Here is a 16,543-nt window from a genome sequence, read left to right as displayed (position 1 = left end):
GAAAGCCATGCATATGGATTAGGAAAAACAAAAAAAAAAACACATAACAAGCAAAAGGCACCTTTTGTGAAGTTCCGCAGTCATGTTGGCGATCTGTTCCTTCATTCCCTCGACTTCGGCCTGATGACCGTCGTCTCCTGACGAAATTCTCTCTTTAAGCTGAATATTGTATTAAGTATTTTTCGTAAGTTACAATAAAAATACTTCCATTATTTGACTAGTTCGATTACAAATAAACCTAAATGGGAAAGGACTTCTACAGTATTTGGGTTTTTTAGTACAGATCAAGCGATCATTTATCTACCAACTCTCAACTTGCGGCATATTTTCGGGCATAAAGCGAGATCTTTGGGAGCTCTCGTATCACTTAATTTGATGATGTACATAGATCACCGTTAGCCTTTCGCCATTCTGTCTGACGAAAGGCTAACGATCGAAACGTTAGCTTTTTAAACTCTTTACGGTGGCCAATTTGCATTATCAACTCAGTTGATGAAACCAAAATTACCTTGTTACACTCCTTCACCAACGCAGCACCACAGTTTCTTTTGAAACTGACCCCCCCAGTTTACATTATCAAGTCGATAGAACCAAATTATGTTGTGTACATTCTAGCGCACTAGTTTCGTTAGATGCCTGGTTGTCATACCTTTGAATTTTCCGAAAGGAGCTGTTTTACGTCATTGTCTTGAATGAATTTCACCTCCTCTTGCTAAAAAGAATGCATCCGCATTAACCCTTAAAACCTAGCATCCGTATGTATATTCTCCAAAGTGTTCCCTATGTGTCCCAAGGCGCTGACGAGGAGAATTTGATTAATAATCAAGAGATTCTTTCGTTGGTGACCATTTCCTTTATTCTCGTGACCTTACTGTTTGCTTTAGAGGTGATGTTGTAAGGAAAAATTAGAAGCTAGCTTCAGATTGCACGGGTAGGGTAGGGGAGACTATCAAAACGAAGGGAGGGGTGTCTCAGGCGAGTCTTGGCAAATGCACATCTTTTGTGTTATCATTAATATTACGAACTTGGGAGCTCCGCTTTCAGGCTTGGCTAAATCTATATATTATCTTCTCCAGATTTCTTTCACTAGATAGCCAGCTTAGTGACTTAAAGACCTTGCGCAAAACATAGTACAGAGGCAAACAGGCAAACAGGCAAACAGGCAAACAAAACATAAGTATTCCTCACAACTAATAAATATCCACGCTCTTGAACAAAAGCTCATCTTTCAAACCGGCAGTCTAAATCCCACAGGTATCAACGAACACTTTTCATTCCACTAATTTATTCGTGTTTTTCTCGTTGCCATGTTCCCACCAATCACGTAGCTCCTTTTTCTGCCTTTAAAAGCACACACAACCCACAATTCCCCTAATCGCCCCGACGAGGGGGTTAACGCTCGAAACGTCAGCTTTTATAATCGTAACGGTGGCCAATTTACCATTTCAACTTTGTTGATATATTCAAATTATTCCTCACAACGTCAGACAAATTCTTTACCTTCCTGCACAGTTCAGCTTGTAGCTTTGAAATTTCATTCTTGCTACTATCCAGTCTGGATAAAAAAAAAGCATAAATGGTACTTGTACAAAGAAGGAATTGTTCCATAAACACGAACTAAAAAAGAGAGAGAGAGAGATATCATAACTTTACCGTCTTTTGTAGCCTTACTTTTGATTAAGATGGCTTATCTCATCCTTCTGATATTGACTGGCGTCGAGATTCGACCTGAGATCGGCGTCAAAAAAAGTAAATTTTAGAATACTTTTTTCTTATGAGGCAAAGTCTGTATAATTTCGTAAGAAGCTCTCTTTGCTCTATCATAGAGGCCGCGCAAAAAACTAAAATGGACGAGGGCGATTATCAGAGAGGGATGTTCTTTGGAGAGACTTCTCAACCCTCAAACTCCCAAGATCTGATTGTTAATTCTCCCCTCTAGCTGCTACACATTTCCGTGTAAATTAGTTTCAAGAAATCGGTGATAGATCAAGATTGCAACTTGAAAGAATAGGATCACCTTTCTCATCGCTCGCATTTTTTCTCGCCCCTACGGACCTCGGAAAAATGCAAGGGAACTCGCAAAATATCCACGCGTACTATTAACATATGTGAAATAATCGAATAAGGTGTATGTGTTGAAAGTTGCCAGAAGTTCACTCACTGTATTTCCATCCTACTTGTTCTGAGATCCTCCTTAAGTCTCCTCACTTCGATATTTTCTGTTCGCCTGCCCACTTCTTCAAGTTGTCTGAACATTGTTGAAAGAGAAAAAAAAAACACTTACTCAAAGACTCTCAACATTATACTAGCACTGCACTTCCCGACAGTCAATGACACAAAGCATGTTTTTTTTTTTATATATTAGTTTCGCCAAACAACAGCAATCAAAATAAGTAGATAAAAAAAAAATGACAAAAAATGGCAGGGACACCGCAATAGCATAGCCAATTACAGCGGGCCCAGAATATAAAAGAAAATAGGACGAGGAAAGAGAAGAAAGGAAACTATCAATCTACATGCAGCAAGTGCATGGTGTTTATCTACATGCAATCTACATGTAGCATGTGATGATGTTTTACTACCATCTCACGACATAAGCTATCAACATCACTGGTACGGGCTATACAAATCATAATTCAACAAATAAATAGATACAGAAGCCAATGTCCATGCGAGTCACCTTCGATTTACTTTAAAATGGCATTTACCGTAAAATATATCCATCACAGTTTTTGAAACAAGGCAGGAGATATTTCATAAAGTACAACTTCCTTGAGTTTGTGCATTGCACGTTGTCAGGAAATTCAGTACAGTGGCGGAGAGTGTGAAAACGTAAGAACTGTTCCAGATTGGCTACATGTAGTTATTCTTTGGCGAAAACTCAAAATTGAGTCGAGCATAAGCCAATCGCCAAATACGATAGAGTAAGTAGCCCAAAAATATGCAGTTTTAACCTTCACATTCCCAAGATCTCATAAGTAATTCTCGTTACTGTCTGCCATACAATTCTTATGATGTCAGTTTAGAGAATTTGGTATTGGATCGACTAACAATCCCCTAATTGACATATTTTTTTATTTTCATTACTTATCTACTTGATATTGTATTGATGTTGTAAGGAGAAATTCTGTCTTGGCCACTCCTGGGAGTTAAATGGTTAAACAAAACCAAACACAAAAACATTAGCCTGTCGGTATCAATGTCAGTATCCAAGCAACTGTGCACCCACCCCTCCCTTAACCCAGCAACAGTCACATGGTAACAACTTAGGGTTAATATTGGGTTAGGGAGGGGTGGGTGCGCAGTTCCTTAAATACGCAATAGATATTTTGAGTTCATTATCTGATTGTTAAACAAGCGGGTTTCTTGACACTATTACCACTGCATTATACCTGATGATCTCATCTTTCATTAATAAACTCTCTTCCATTTTAGTCATGTCTTCTGAGTGCTGTCTTTGATCGTCCTCTGCTGCCTGAAGTCGAGAGAAAAAACAGGTCTGCAATACGTGTATAAACGAATCCATCGACGACGAGAACCATGCTTCCCTTCAACCGAAAGCCTACGATCGTAGCGCGAGATAAGAGAAATCGGCCCCATAAAAATAATCCTTGCGCCGCGCCAACACCGGATTTGTCTACTCAACCTTAAGTAGGTGACAATAATAATCACATATAGTAAAGTAAACAAATAATAAATAAATTAATAAATAAACCCTTACTCTTATGAGATCATCTCTTGATTGCAATTCTAACCGCAAATGGGCATTTTCTTCCTCAAGACGCTGTTAGAGAAAAAAAAAATTGATAAAAGGAATGATAGAACGTCGTTAATTACTCACATGCCTAAGGCGCATCCGGTAAAATAGTACATAATGATCCAAGACGTTTGGCAGACCAAGGTTTAATCTTTAACCCTTTGACTCCCATAAGCGATCAAGACAGTTTTTCTCCTCGCAATATCAATACAATATCAAGCAGACAAGTGATGAGAATAAGGAAAAATATCAATTCAGGATTATAGGTTGATCCAATACCTAGTCTTCTAAACTAACATCATAAGAACTATATGGCAGACAGTAACGAAATTTAATAACGAGATATTTGTAGTGAAAGAGTTAACTCTAGATTTGCTTATAATTTCTCCCCTTCTATCTTGATTTAGTATAATTTCAGAGCTAAGAAGAGAGTTTCCAGCAATCTGATTGGTCGAGCGATTCCGGCTTCTATGACGTTATATAAACCGCTCCACGTGGTTTATATAAAATGTTAAAATAAAATGTTAATAAATGTCACTAAAATGTTATGATTTTAGAAATTTCTCTGTTGTTCAGCTCTGAAATTATACTAAAACAATTATTCGCCTCAGGTTCGATGAATATTGTCGAATAATTATTCGACGATATTCATTATTAATTATTAGACGATATTCACCGAACCTGAGGCGAATAATTGTTAAAAATTTCCCTGTAAATGGAAGAAGAGTCTTAAGTCCTCTATCAAAATGCCGCCCCTACGGTCGCAAGCTTGACTCTTCCCATGACCTATTTTTGCGGATAATGTGTTGATATTGAAAAGAGAGTGGAGGCGCGCGGTGGCCTCGTGGTTAGTGCGCTCGACTCCGGATCGAGTGGTCTGGGTTCGAGCCCCGGCCGGGACATTGTGTTGTGTTCTTTGGCAAGACACTTTACTCTCACAGTGCCTCTCTTCACCCAGGTGTATAAATGGGTACCAACAATTTAATGCTGGGGGTAGCCCTGCGATGGACTGGCATCCCATCCAGGGGGGAGTAGAAATACTCCTAGTCGCTTCATGCTACAGAAACCGGAGTTAAGCACTGGCCTAATGGGCCACTAGGCTCGTAAACAGACTTTACCTTTATCTATTGAAAAGCGAAGTTGTATGCTTTTAACTTTTGGAGTTTACAATGAAGTTTTAACACTGGACAGCTGCGAAATATTACCTGAAGAGACGAACGTGTCTTCCTGAGTTCGTCTTGCACCTTGACAATATCAGAGGCTTGCTCCCTATTGGATGCAAGAGCTTCTTCTAATGAACTCTTCAACCTAACAAGAAAAATGGGATAATTTTCGCTGCAAGTTGTTGGAAGCGACTCCCGCACAGGGTGGGGCAGGGGAAGGGGGTTGTCTGGGGTACGTAGGTCAATAATCACTAACGGCACACTTACTGTTGAACAGTATCTTCAGTATCGTCACATTCATCTTTTGCACGTCCAAGCTAAAATCAAACAACAGTACAAATTCATGACTGTACATATTTCCGTTTCAAGCACATGCATTTCCGTGTGCACCACTGCAGGCGTGTAATTTTTTTAACTGCAGGCGTGTAATTTTTCTACTGCACGCGCGAAACTACACGCGCTTTGAATTCCCACGAATTACACGCGCCTAACGCCCGCGGGGTTGCTGCAGTACACGCGAGCGGTACTGTACATGTGAAAATTTAACTCAAAAGAAAGTACACTACATTAGAACATCTTGGCCAATAAGTTCTGAATGACATATCAGCAAAGAGTCTCTTGAGAAAACCACTTAGCTGGGTCTTTACGAATCTACTCTTAATTTGAATTCAATTGCTGAAGATAAACAGTTTGCATGACATACCTGGGATTGCAGCGCAGCCATCTCTTGTTGATGGTCACGCTCAAGGTCTTCCATCATTTGTCTCCTCTTGTTAAGCTGTGCTTGGTATCCTAGCAGCTGTTGCTAAAGTGTTTATTGAATAAATGTGTAACAATTATTATTAAAAACTAGATCATTGGATAATGCAATTCAAGACTTTTTATTGGCTTAGCCATTATGGTATATCAGCCAATATACCATAATCTACAAATATGGCAAGCGTACGTTTCAGCTTAAAATTAAAAGGGAGCTAAAAATTTGATAAAATTTAATAACTTAATTTAACGTTTTTAATAAAACAATTATTCCACTCGCTCTTGTTGGATATGAGATGATTATAGCCAACGCGTGCTCGTGGAATAATTGTTAATTATTTAACATAAACCTCATCAACAAAAATCTAAATAAAAGATTGTCAGTGACTCATATATCGACATGACAATTCATGTTCACGGTAGCACAAGGGAAAGGCAAATACAGCCTCCCATTCTGAAGCTTATAGAAAGTACTACTGAAAAGCAGTTTAAAGAGAATGCAGTTGAAGAGGTTGCAATGATTGAATGAATGAATGTATGTATGTAGTCTTTATCAAAATAAGTAGACTCATCAGGCGCGAGTCTTTACAATCAATGAACAATAAGCAAAGGACTTCTCACAGTTGAAAATGAATGAATGTCACTGTAACTCCGTTAGGACGAGTTTTCCTGCCGTAAGTGCACTTTATTACACGACTCGGGCAGTCAGAGGGCCAATAACTAAAATCAACCAATCAAAATGCTCTATTGCCGGTCCAATATTCTCTAAGTATTGGACCGGGCACTGTCCCGAATGGTCCCGAATGATACCACGCTTGTGTCCCTTTGAACTTCAGTCGTATAATAAATCTCTTATTAACCAAGCTTGCTCGGGACCGCACTGGAAGAATATCGGCCCTCGGTCTTTTTTGTACGGACCTCGCTGCGCTCGGTCCGTACTGTCAAGACCTCGGGCCGATATTCTCCCAGTACGGCCCTCGTACTTGGTTAATAAGATATATGAATACCACTCAATTGAATTATAACATAACCAAAGTAAAGCGCGCGCTCTGATTGGTCAATTTAGCGTCCCCCATTTGCCCATGGGTGTACACTGCTGACGTGAGCAAATGCAAAGACAATTTTTCCGCGCGCGCTTGTATTTTCCGGTCAAGTAAGATTTGTTAACTAAAAGGGAACTCTTTAGCTACAATGTATCAATGTTATGTTATAAAACAAATGGTAAACACCACAGCGTACACTATTGAGTTATGGATGCACTTGGGAGGTTTGCTAAGCACTCAAGAAGCTAGAGTCGCTCTCGGCTATCGCCTCGAGCGACTCTTACGCTTCTTTCGTGCTTAGCAACCTCCCGCGTGCATCCATAACTCAATAGTGTACGCTGTGGTGTTTACCATTTGTTAATTGATTTACAGGATGCTGAGGGCGAGGGCGGCAAAGGATTTATACATAATCATGCGTGATAGTATACGCGATTATACCTGACAGTATAAGTGATAACGCCCAAAATTAATATGCAACGTGTAACTTTTAAAAGGCAAGGTAAGGAATTCGAAGTTTTCCCTTTTACATTCGTGGCGCGTGAAAAACTGTTAAACTATACATGAGGCGTGAATTTTACAGAAAAGCAAGGTAAGGTAAAATTTAAAGTTTTTGACGCGTGAATTTTTGTAAACTTCGTGCGTGAAACGGGGACAAGATCCTCCTTCCCCTCCCCCCTTGCCACCCTTGTTGATACCTGTATGGTACAACAATCCACAAGGCCAAATACCTGCATCAAATCACTCTTCTCGATCAAAGCTCTTTTTTGACTCTCCAGCCCTCGGATGCGATCATCTCTCGCTTTCTTTCCACCTTCCAAGTCCTGTATCTTGACTCTGTGTTCCTACAGTTTGCAACTCACACTATTAATATGCGTCTTCCCGTACTTTGCCTTAGATCAATGTCTACTACGCATCATTAAAATTTATGGAAAGCCATAATGATGGACAGGAGTAAATCAAAATTTTTCCTCCAATGGCCAACTTTTCCTGCAGTCAAAAACAAAAGGATATCTTTCCAAAGGTCTTGGTCTCTTGTATTTTGATAACGGTATAGTTTATAAAGTCGATGAATAGGATAGTTTACCTATTAAAGACGTTGCGGGGGCAGAAACTCTGTACATTTTCAAGAACAGACTCAGATGCCATTTTACTAATGTGTTTGGAAATTTTTTAATCATTTTATCGTGAATTTTATTCAGAAGTAAATTTACGTTTTTAACTACATATTTTAGGTGACAAACTTGAAAGGGAGATCCTCTTTTGTCTCCTTTCCACCTTTCATTTGAATTTGAATAGACAGTTAGGCATGTAATGGGCATATTTTTGGTTTTTAAGGCTTTCAATATCTTTCCAGGATTTTTGGAACCAGGAGAACTTTAAGACAAGGTAGAAAATGCGGTCCAGTAAATATTTCCATCAATTTTCCAATGGTTCTGTAATATTTCACAATACCTCTAATCTTTCTTCCAGTTTATCCATTTCAGAACCTCTGGACTTCAGATCAGATAGTAGCTATCACACATAAGGTAAATAGAAAGTTATGTTACTAACGACTTAGCAATTTTCATTTAGGCATTAACCGTACTTTTCAAAATTTTATGGAACTTAAGTCAATACATGTAGTAGCCAAAGTTACAGTTACACCCGTAATAATATTGTGTTGTGAGCGAAATGTATAGATTGAAGACAACCTTTCAATGTACTCTTGCCACAGTTTTTAAACCTGAGAATACACTGGTTTAGCCCTTTGATCTCTAAGAGTGACCAGCATCTAATTTCTCCTTACAATATCACCCCTGAATCACACATTAAGGTCACAAGAATAAAGGAAAGAATCACCAACTAAAGGAGCTCCTAATTTGTACACAAGTAAACAGGTTTTCCTTGTCAACACTTTAAGAAATGTATAGGAAACAGTATGAAGAATATGTATACTATCTTAGATGTGGGTGTAAAGTGCTTCCCCTAGTTGAGCTGCCCAAACAGAGCTAGGCTGCAGTGTATGTCACAGACCTCACTGTAAACTATACCTGGTCTCTCTCTTTTTCAACATGTAAAGTTTGTTTGTTGCTCTTCTTTTGAAGCTTTTCGTGTTCGTATTTCAGATTGTCGACCTAACAAAACAATTGTTCAAATTACAACGAGCTATGAATAAAAATTAATTAACTTTTATTATTGAAAATGTGTTCCTAACAAATTCATATTTCATGTTAAGTTTATGCTTCATCATGTAACTACTCAAAAGGGCACATCACCGCACTGTTTGATAATTGTATAAAATTATTGCAATTGATGTACTTAATTTCAAAACATATCACATAACTTTTTCAATAATACTGAGGAAAAAATGAGAGGACAAAGAATAATAATAATAATAATAATAATAATAATAATAATAATAATAACGAATATTTATACAGGATAGCCCTTCAGTGCAGGAGCACTGTTATCAATGGGGTCCTGTCTAATGGCTTCTCTGCATGGTCCTGTATTCATGCAACTAGAAGTGCCAGTAAATGGAGTATCTTTCACTAGTAAAGATTTATGCCCATGCTATGCAGATGGTTCAGATTCACATGTTTACCACAGAAATCATAAGGTTTGTTGATTGTCAACTTAGACAAAAAATTTTATAACATAACCAAAGTAAAGCGCACGCTATGATTGGTCAATTTAGTGTCCCCCATTTGCCCATGGGTGTACGCTGCTGACGTGAGCAAACGCAAAGACTATATTTCCGCGTGCGCTTGTTTTTTCTGGTCACGTAAGATTTGTTAAATAAAAGGGAACTCGTTAGCAACAATGTATCAATGTTATGTTATAAAATAAATGGTAAACACCACAGTGTACTCTATTGAGTTATGGATGCATTTGGGAGGTTTGCTAAGCACTCAAGAAGCTAGAGTCACTCTCGGCTATTGCCTCGCGCGACTATTACGCTTCTTTTGTGCTTAGCAATCTCCCGCATGCATCCATAACTCAATAGTACATGCTGTGGTGTTTACCATTTGTTAAATATTATCTCACAAAGGGGTGGTTAGTCAGGCACATCAGGACCCCCACGGCGACACAGGTGTTCTGTACATCCACATACCTCTTGTTTAAGATGCATAACATGTTCTTCATACTCAGCCACAAGATCTCTTTGAGTCATGTCCATTTCATCCACTTTCTGTTCAAGCCCACCAACCTGTTGGTCAACAAAATCCACAAATATTTGGTCAACATTTAAAACACTTTAACTCCCGTGAGTAACCAACACAGAATTTCTCCTTAGTTATACGTTATCAATACAATATCAAGTAGCTAAGTGATGAGAATAAAGAAAAATGTCAAGTAGGGGATGATTAGTCGATGAAATGCTAAATTCTCCAAACTTACATCATAGGAGCTGTATGACAGAAAGTAAGGAGAATTACCACTGAGATCTTGGGAGTGAACAAGTACTTCAATACATTATAAATTTGGAGATGAATGAAATTCTCTTTCAGGAAGCCTCACCCCTATGAAATCTATGGGACCGTAATAGAAATGATTACTAGAAAAAGGAGAGATTTTTTTTAAGGAGAAAAATCAGTGCCTTATAGTAAAAAAAATATGGTAATGGTACATTTGGTTGTATTTTGTTTGCTTGTACCTTCATCATAAAAAGAAGTGTTTTGACAAAATAAGAAATTTATATGATAAGACAAACTCACCTCCTGACACTTCTGCTCCAGTTGAACTTTAACAAATTCCAGCTCTTTAGTTTTCTTTTCCAATTGTATTTGAACAGAATGCACATGAGTTTCCCATTCTGCTTTCTTGGCAGATACCATAAGATCAATTTGCCGCATTAACTGAAATAAAAGAGAAAAGCATATATTGGCATCATCATCATCATTAATAGGGAAAAAGGGCAAGTCCACAATCCACAACAAAATTGTTCACACATGGATCTTTTCAACCCCCTATTACTTCGCGCGCAGTTTTCTCTCTTTTTCCCTTTTAAGTTGACCATTTCACCCACTTCCCCCTCCCCTCCCCCTCAAACAATGTTGTATCATGATTCCATGAACTTTTAGGACTGTTATTCTTCACAGAAATAGAACTCTTCTAACATGATGTGTCAACTAATTTTGACACTGAATGTAGCTTATCTAGCAGGGCAGATCTCATGTATGATTTCATAAGTTGTGTATGTGCAGTGTTAGGGTTCAAATTTGTTTTCTTTGTGTACATTTTTCTCAAATCTGTATGATTTTTATTTCCTTTGCCTTGCATAATAAAATGATAAAAAAAGGAAAACTTTCAAGCAAGTAAAATTTGAACAATACATGGTATACAACACACACATTCTAAATACACTGTATCTAAGAGAACATGATGTGAGCTTTCATCTCAGTCTTCTTTTAAAATATACTTAAAAACTTAATTTTAAAGCATACTGGTGAACATGATTGCTTGAAAAGCCCAAGTTTGAAAATGTCTATTAAAATTATAACCAATGACCTACATTATATCATTACAAGAGAATGGTCCTTTTAAATAAGACTTCTATCATAGTTACAACACAATCTAACCCTATTTTGCATGAAAACTTCTTGAAGAGAAATATCCTGTACAAATGCAATAAAAATATAATTGGTGGACCTTCATTGTATGTAAACAGCATCCATTAGCAAAAGAATTTTACCTGTAGTGTCTTTGAAGGCATCTCTGGATAAGTGCAATTTAAGAGTTTAATAAGAAAACCAAGTACATGTACCTAGTAGTACAGTGTTAGTAAATGTCATCAATATTAATGAATTACAAGTTTTTCTTTCATTATGTAACTAGAAAACTGTTAATTGACAAAGCCACAAGCTGAATCTCAAACATTGTGTTACAGTAACCGCATTTTGCTTTTCATAAATTCATTCATGAAACAATGATTACACCAATTGAGACTTTAAAATTATTAGTTAGAGAGGTTATCGTCTCTGAGTTTTTACAAATAAAGACACTCTTTCTTATTCTTACATACAAGACTAGCGTTTTACACAGTAAGTAATTTAATTAGAAATTTTTACATTGATTAGATTGTACTGTTTTTAAGAATTTAAAACAAAATACCTCAAAGAAACTAATAAAAATTATTGCTGTTAAATCATCATAATTATTTTTTTGTAAGCTTAAAAGCTTATGAAGAAAATATAATGAATTTAAAACAAAATGTTTTGCTACAAAATACATCATTTCCTTTTCACCACATTCAACCACTAAATTAGAAACAAGTCACACCGCTGTGAAAAAAGTTGAACAATAATTTATAAATATCAACATCATTCAAAATATATTATTGACAGTGTTAGTACTAATAACCATGATTGTTAATGATGCTTGCTTCTTACCTCTCGGAGTTCTTCCTCGCATGACGTCAGAGAACCTTTCCTGATCAAGCTTAACAAGAAAAGACAAGAGAGGGTTAAAGATACTTTTGTAATTGTAGAGATGGACCCATTCTGTCATGTAATGTATAAAATAATTTTAAAAAATCCTCAATACATTCCCTGTGTAATAATTAACATTTATTAAAAACTGGATCATTGAATAATGCAATTCAAGACTTTTTATTGGTTTAGCCATTATGGTATATGAGCCAATATACCATAATCTAACATCTGTACACTGTAACATCCAGTTTCTTCTTACAAAATAAAGTCAAGAAGATTGGTCTAATATCTTGGGGGCATTTTTTTTTAATAAAACTACGCCCCTCATTGGCTATCTATAATCTCATATCCAACGCGTGCTTGTGGAATAATTGTCAAATAGATTCCAGGTTAATACTTTCTGTCTGTTCAGTAATAGATCACAGATGTCAAAATGCGATGAGATCAAAAAAAGTGGAAGACAATTTAGGCATAGCCAGGTGTGTCAAACCAAGCAATCTGTGTGTTGTGACAAAAAAAAAAAAAAAGAAAAATGTTGCTAATGCATTAAAATGATGTGATCTATGTTCTGTCCTCCAATACATCATTGGGGCTTGACACTAACTTTTCAACTTACTAGCCAAGTAGCTGGTAATAATTATCTTAGATGTTACAATAATGTCAGTATGTTTAATAGCCAAACTGGCTAATGGAAATTGAAAACCACAAGCCAAAACTGAATTTCTACTAGTCTGTGGCTAGTTTACTACCGTTAGTGCCGAGCCCTGATCATAGGCAAGAACCTATCAAAATGCACATTGTATAATTCAGTTAATTAAAAAATTGTATTTAATAATAATTATTGCTGTTTGTTCTCCATGTGACCATTTCACTACCTAGACTAACCAATAGCTGATTTCTCCCTTAAATTCTCATTACAATTACGGGCAAAAACAGAGCAGAGGTTTCACTTCATGTTTTCAGCAGGAGGCCAACAGGTTTTCACAGGTGGGCAAATCTTTTTGAACTGAACTTCTTTATAAGATAATTAAAACTTTCAGATAATCAAATCAGGTGGGCAAAACCATCCTCACAACTGATCAATTTGCACGGTGCCTGGTCCTTAATGAAACCCCTGGCTGAGGCAACAGGAAGAGTGAAAATTATCAACTTTTAAAGACATTATCATTTTATTCGACAGCAAATTCAGAACTAAAATGACAGGAATTGTATGGCAGACTTTGAAGAGAATTGATAGAGTTTGAGAGTGAAAGGGAAGACAAACAGTTATTGCGAGTCAGGAGGAGCTAGTAAGCAAGTTGTAATGTTCTGTATAAAGATCTCTTCCAAATTAATTACTTTAATTTAAATTTTTGAATTTACTCTTATGGTATTTGTGATAACAGTGAAAGCATACTAATCTGGAAAGACAAAAATTTTAAAAAAAAACATAATAATTATCATTGATATAATTATGTATGGTAGACATGTATGGTTTAGCACTTAAAGACCATCAATACTGTGTTAATCCTTACTCTGTTGTTATATGAGGCTTTCATGAAGAAATGTAGTTAACAGTGCAGGGGAACAGTGCAAAGCAATAGGAGAATAATCCCTGTGTCTGTATAAAATACTCACAATAAAAAATTAGCCCAGAGATTTCTGTGTAGAAGCCACGGAATTCTCTAATTTCTAACGCCTAACGAACACCTTCTTGACATCTTTTACTTTAAAATGGAATTCAGGTTAAAATAATTCCCCACTAGTTTTATTTGCATATTCTTTGTGTAAAAGATTTTGGTAATAAAGATGAAACAAGGAAAATGAAAAATGAATGTTTTGACATCATTTTCTCCTGAAATTCATTTCAATCTTCACCAGATAAATTATAATTCAAAATAGAAGTTTAGCACAAGCTGCATTGTTCCTGTTAAAGAGGCAAATAAATTATTCATACATATTCAATAACAAATAATATTGAAAACAAAACACTAAAACACCTGGCTCAACCAAAATTAATGGACTAGACCTCAAGAGAAAAACTTTAGAGCAAGAATTGATAAATTATACTTTCTTCACAAATAAAGCTTAAACAGAATTATGTTATCTCCATCAAAAGAATCACAACATGCACAGTGCCGATCACCGCGTCGTCCTCGCAAAAGACTTCTAAGCTATGAAATACAATCAGATGAGAGTCAAACCAAGCAACAGTGGTCAGATGGGGTGAGTTATAATTTGAATAGTCTTTCCCTGACTAGAGAAATTAGAGAATTATTGTTTGATTGAAATATGTGTATTGAATGCAGATGTACAGCTTTGGTAAAAAAAATAATGTAAACTATGTAACCCAAGTGGTGCATTGTAATTGCACTGTAGTTAAGGCTTTCACAGCACTAACTACATCCTACATCTATGTTAAATTTTCAATGGTTGTTTCTTAATTATGGTTTCAAGCCTTCATTATTACTGAAAAGTATCAGTTTCTTAATGACAACACAGAACTTAATAATCAGCTTTATCTACAGACTCTAAGGGTAAAACACTTATTATACCAGTATACAAACTGATGAACCAGGGGCCTACATAATCTACAAACATAAGTAACCCATTATGCAAGAACACTTTACACCATTAAAACTGTGACAGGTAAAACATCATCACAATTGTTGCTGAACCAAAGCTAAGATTGTTTTGATTAAAAGACAGCATCTCTAATCTCTAAAATTACTTACAAGCACACCATCAATGTACAGTCGAACCTGTATCAAGCAGTGACCCACAGGGAATGACTAGGTGACCACTTAATACAGATTGACCTGGGAGTTTAGCTTAGCTTAGTTTAACCTGGTTAGGAGAGCAGGGATGGCCCAGTGATGCGAGCACTCGCTTCCCACCACTGTGACCTGGGTTCAATTCCCAGATCTGGCATCACATGTGGGTTGAGGTTGTTGTTTGTTCTTGTCCTAGCTTGCACCAAGGGTTTTTCTCTGGCTCCTTCCCTTTTCCTCCCTCCACAAAATCCAACATTCCAAATTTCAATTCAATCTGGAGTCGAGTCTTTTTAATATGAGCCACCGGCTCAGAAGACTGGGCAACCACTTCCAACATTATCGACTTTAAATAAATTATTTAATTATTATTTATTGATGCAGAATAAGAGTTTTACTACAAAAAAAGGATAAAAAAAGTGTTGTCAGTGTTGCCATAATTTACCACTTAATTTACAAAAACTGGCTAAAAAATACTAAGATTGATTTTGGAAGATTATGTGGATTGATTGGATTGAATTTTACTTGAAAGATAATTCTTTGTTTTATTTGAATGGTTGGGCTTCGAGTGACTGCTCGATGCAGATGGAGAAGGTCAATAATATTTTGTAGAAAGTGGCAATGTTTATGTATACATTTCTGGACTAATGATATTCTAGGCCTTTTACTCATGACCAATATGAAATTCCTCTGAAGTTTGTCCTGTGTTTTTTTGCTTATGACACATTATCGATAAACCACCAGTGACTCTCCCTGGTGACTTTTAAAAATGACAGATGCACCTTTCTTACAGTGTAGGTCAAAGAACCATAATTGATACAAGTTGGTACACAAGGACATGTTAAAATTTGTATTAAACTAGGTAGCAAAAATGAACAGCCTTTTTCTTCAAAATGGTCCAGGATTAATCCTCTACACCCTAACATATTAGTGTGCATATTCTCCATACTGTTCTATACATTTCCTAAGGTGCTAACAAGGAGAATTTGTTTTAGTTATCAGTTGAAAGCTGCTTTAATTGGTGATCATTTCCTTTATTCTCATGACCCTCCTGTTTGATTCAAGGGTGATATTGTAAGGAGAAATTATATGCTGGTCACTCTTAGAATGCATTAACCCTAACATCATAGAGAACTAAAGGTCTATACATTTATTATCCAACTGTGCCTCGAAGAGTGCAATAATGCGCGAGACGAGTACAAATATCACTGATATTTGCACTCCAGAAATATCCGCGAAATTTGCTCACACTGAAATAAATAGTTTGGCATGTTGGATAATAAATCTCTTATTAGAGATTTTGTTGTTTAGTATCACTGAGTATTTTTACTCATTGTTTGTATTTTGACTCACCCTACAGGCTCATCAAAATACGGCACAACTCGTAAAAATACTCAGCAATACTAAACAACAAAATGTCTAATAAGATACATTATTTAACAAATAGATTTCATACACTGAATGCAAATATGGGATCCAATTTGAGTTGCCATTGTTCTGGACTTACTAGCCTCTCACACATGTAATAATCCTATTGTGTTTCCACGCGAAGACATGGCTAGCGAGTCTAGAACAACTCAAATTGGACGCCATATTTGCATTAGGTGTATGTTGCCACATCTCTGTTCAGTAATCATCAGATGATGTCAAAGTGCAGTAA

At 36.6% G+C, this 16,543-nt stretch overlaps 2 protein-coding genes across 6 annotated transcripts in view; one reads left to right on the top strand and one right to left on the bottom strand.

Annotated features, from left to right (window-relative positions):
* LOC111335731 (centrosomal protein of 63 kDa) overlaps positions 1–16,543 on the bottom strand; it is a 23,303-nt gene that overhangs the window by 5,560 nt on the left and 1,200 nt on the right. For 2 of the 3 annotated variants that reach the window (XM_088729033.1, XM_088729032.1), the window contains exons 2-18: positions 12,092–12,140; positions 11,395–11,466; positions 10,418–10,558; positions 9,814–9,909; positions 8,750–8,833; positions 8,172–8,231; positions 7,448–7,561; positions 5,624–5,725; positions 5,188–5,237; positions 4,963–5,065; positions 3,722–3,784; positions 3,393–3,475; positions 2,162–2,248; positions 1,672–1,728; positions 1,501–1,555; positions 650–712; positions 62–159 (exon numbers count right to left, since the gene is read on the bottom strand). In XM_088729033.1, coding sequence (XP_088585159.1) covers positions 62–159; positions 650–712; positions 1,501–1,555; positions 1,672–1,728; positions 2,162–2,248; positions 3,393–3,475; positions 3,722–3,784; positions 4,963–5,065; positions 5,188–5,237; positions 5,624–5,725; positions 7,448–7,561; positions 8,172–8,231; positions 8,750–8,833; positions 9,814–9,909; positions 10,418–10,558; positions 11,395–11,466; positions 12,092–12,140 — 1,377 coding nt within the window. The remainder of the gene's footprint in view (positions 1–61; positions 160–649; positions 713–1,500; positions 1,556–1,671; positions 1,729–2,161; positions 2,249–3,392; positions 3,476–3,721; positions 3,785–4,962; positions 5,066–5,187; positions 5,238–5,623; positions 5,726–7,447; positions 7,562–8,171; positions 8,232–8,749; positions 8,834–9,813; positions 9,910–10,417; positions 10,559–11,394; positions 11,467–12,091; positions 12,141–16,543) is intronic. The other variant, XM_088729034.1, reaches the window with a different exon arrangement.
* The window catches only part of LOC111335740 (uncharacterized), a 13,100-nt gene continuing 9,846 nt past the window's right edge, over positions 13,290–16,543 (top strand). Inside the window, exons 1-2 of one of the 3 annotated variants that reach the window (XM_022941757.2) lie at positions 13,290–13,422; positions 14,232–14,338. Coding sequence is in view for 2 of the 3 variants with exons in the window: in XM_022941742.2 (XP_022797477.2) it covers positions 14,213–14,338 (126 nt within the window). In the remaining variant the exon portion in view is untranslated. Of the gene's footprint in view, positions 13,423–14,124; positions 14,339–16,543 lie in introns of those variants that run through there. The other 2 variants (XM_022941742.2, XM_022941734.2) reach the window with 2 other exon arrangements.

This window comes from Stylophora pistillata, chromosome 7 (genome assembly GCF_964205215.1).
Source record: "Stylophora pistillata chromosome 7, jaStyPist1.2, whole genome shotgun sequence".
Lineage (NCBI taxonomy): Eukaryota > Metazoa > Cnidaria > Anthozoa > Scleractinia > Pocilloporidae > Stylophora > Stylophora pistillata.
Note: the sequence above shows the minus strand (reverse complement) of the source record. Positions and strands in the feature narration are given on the sequence as shown.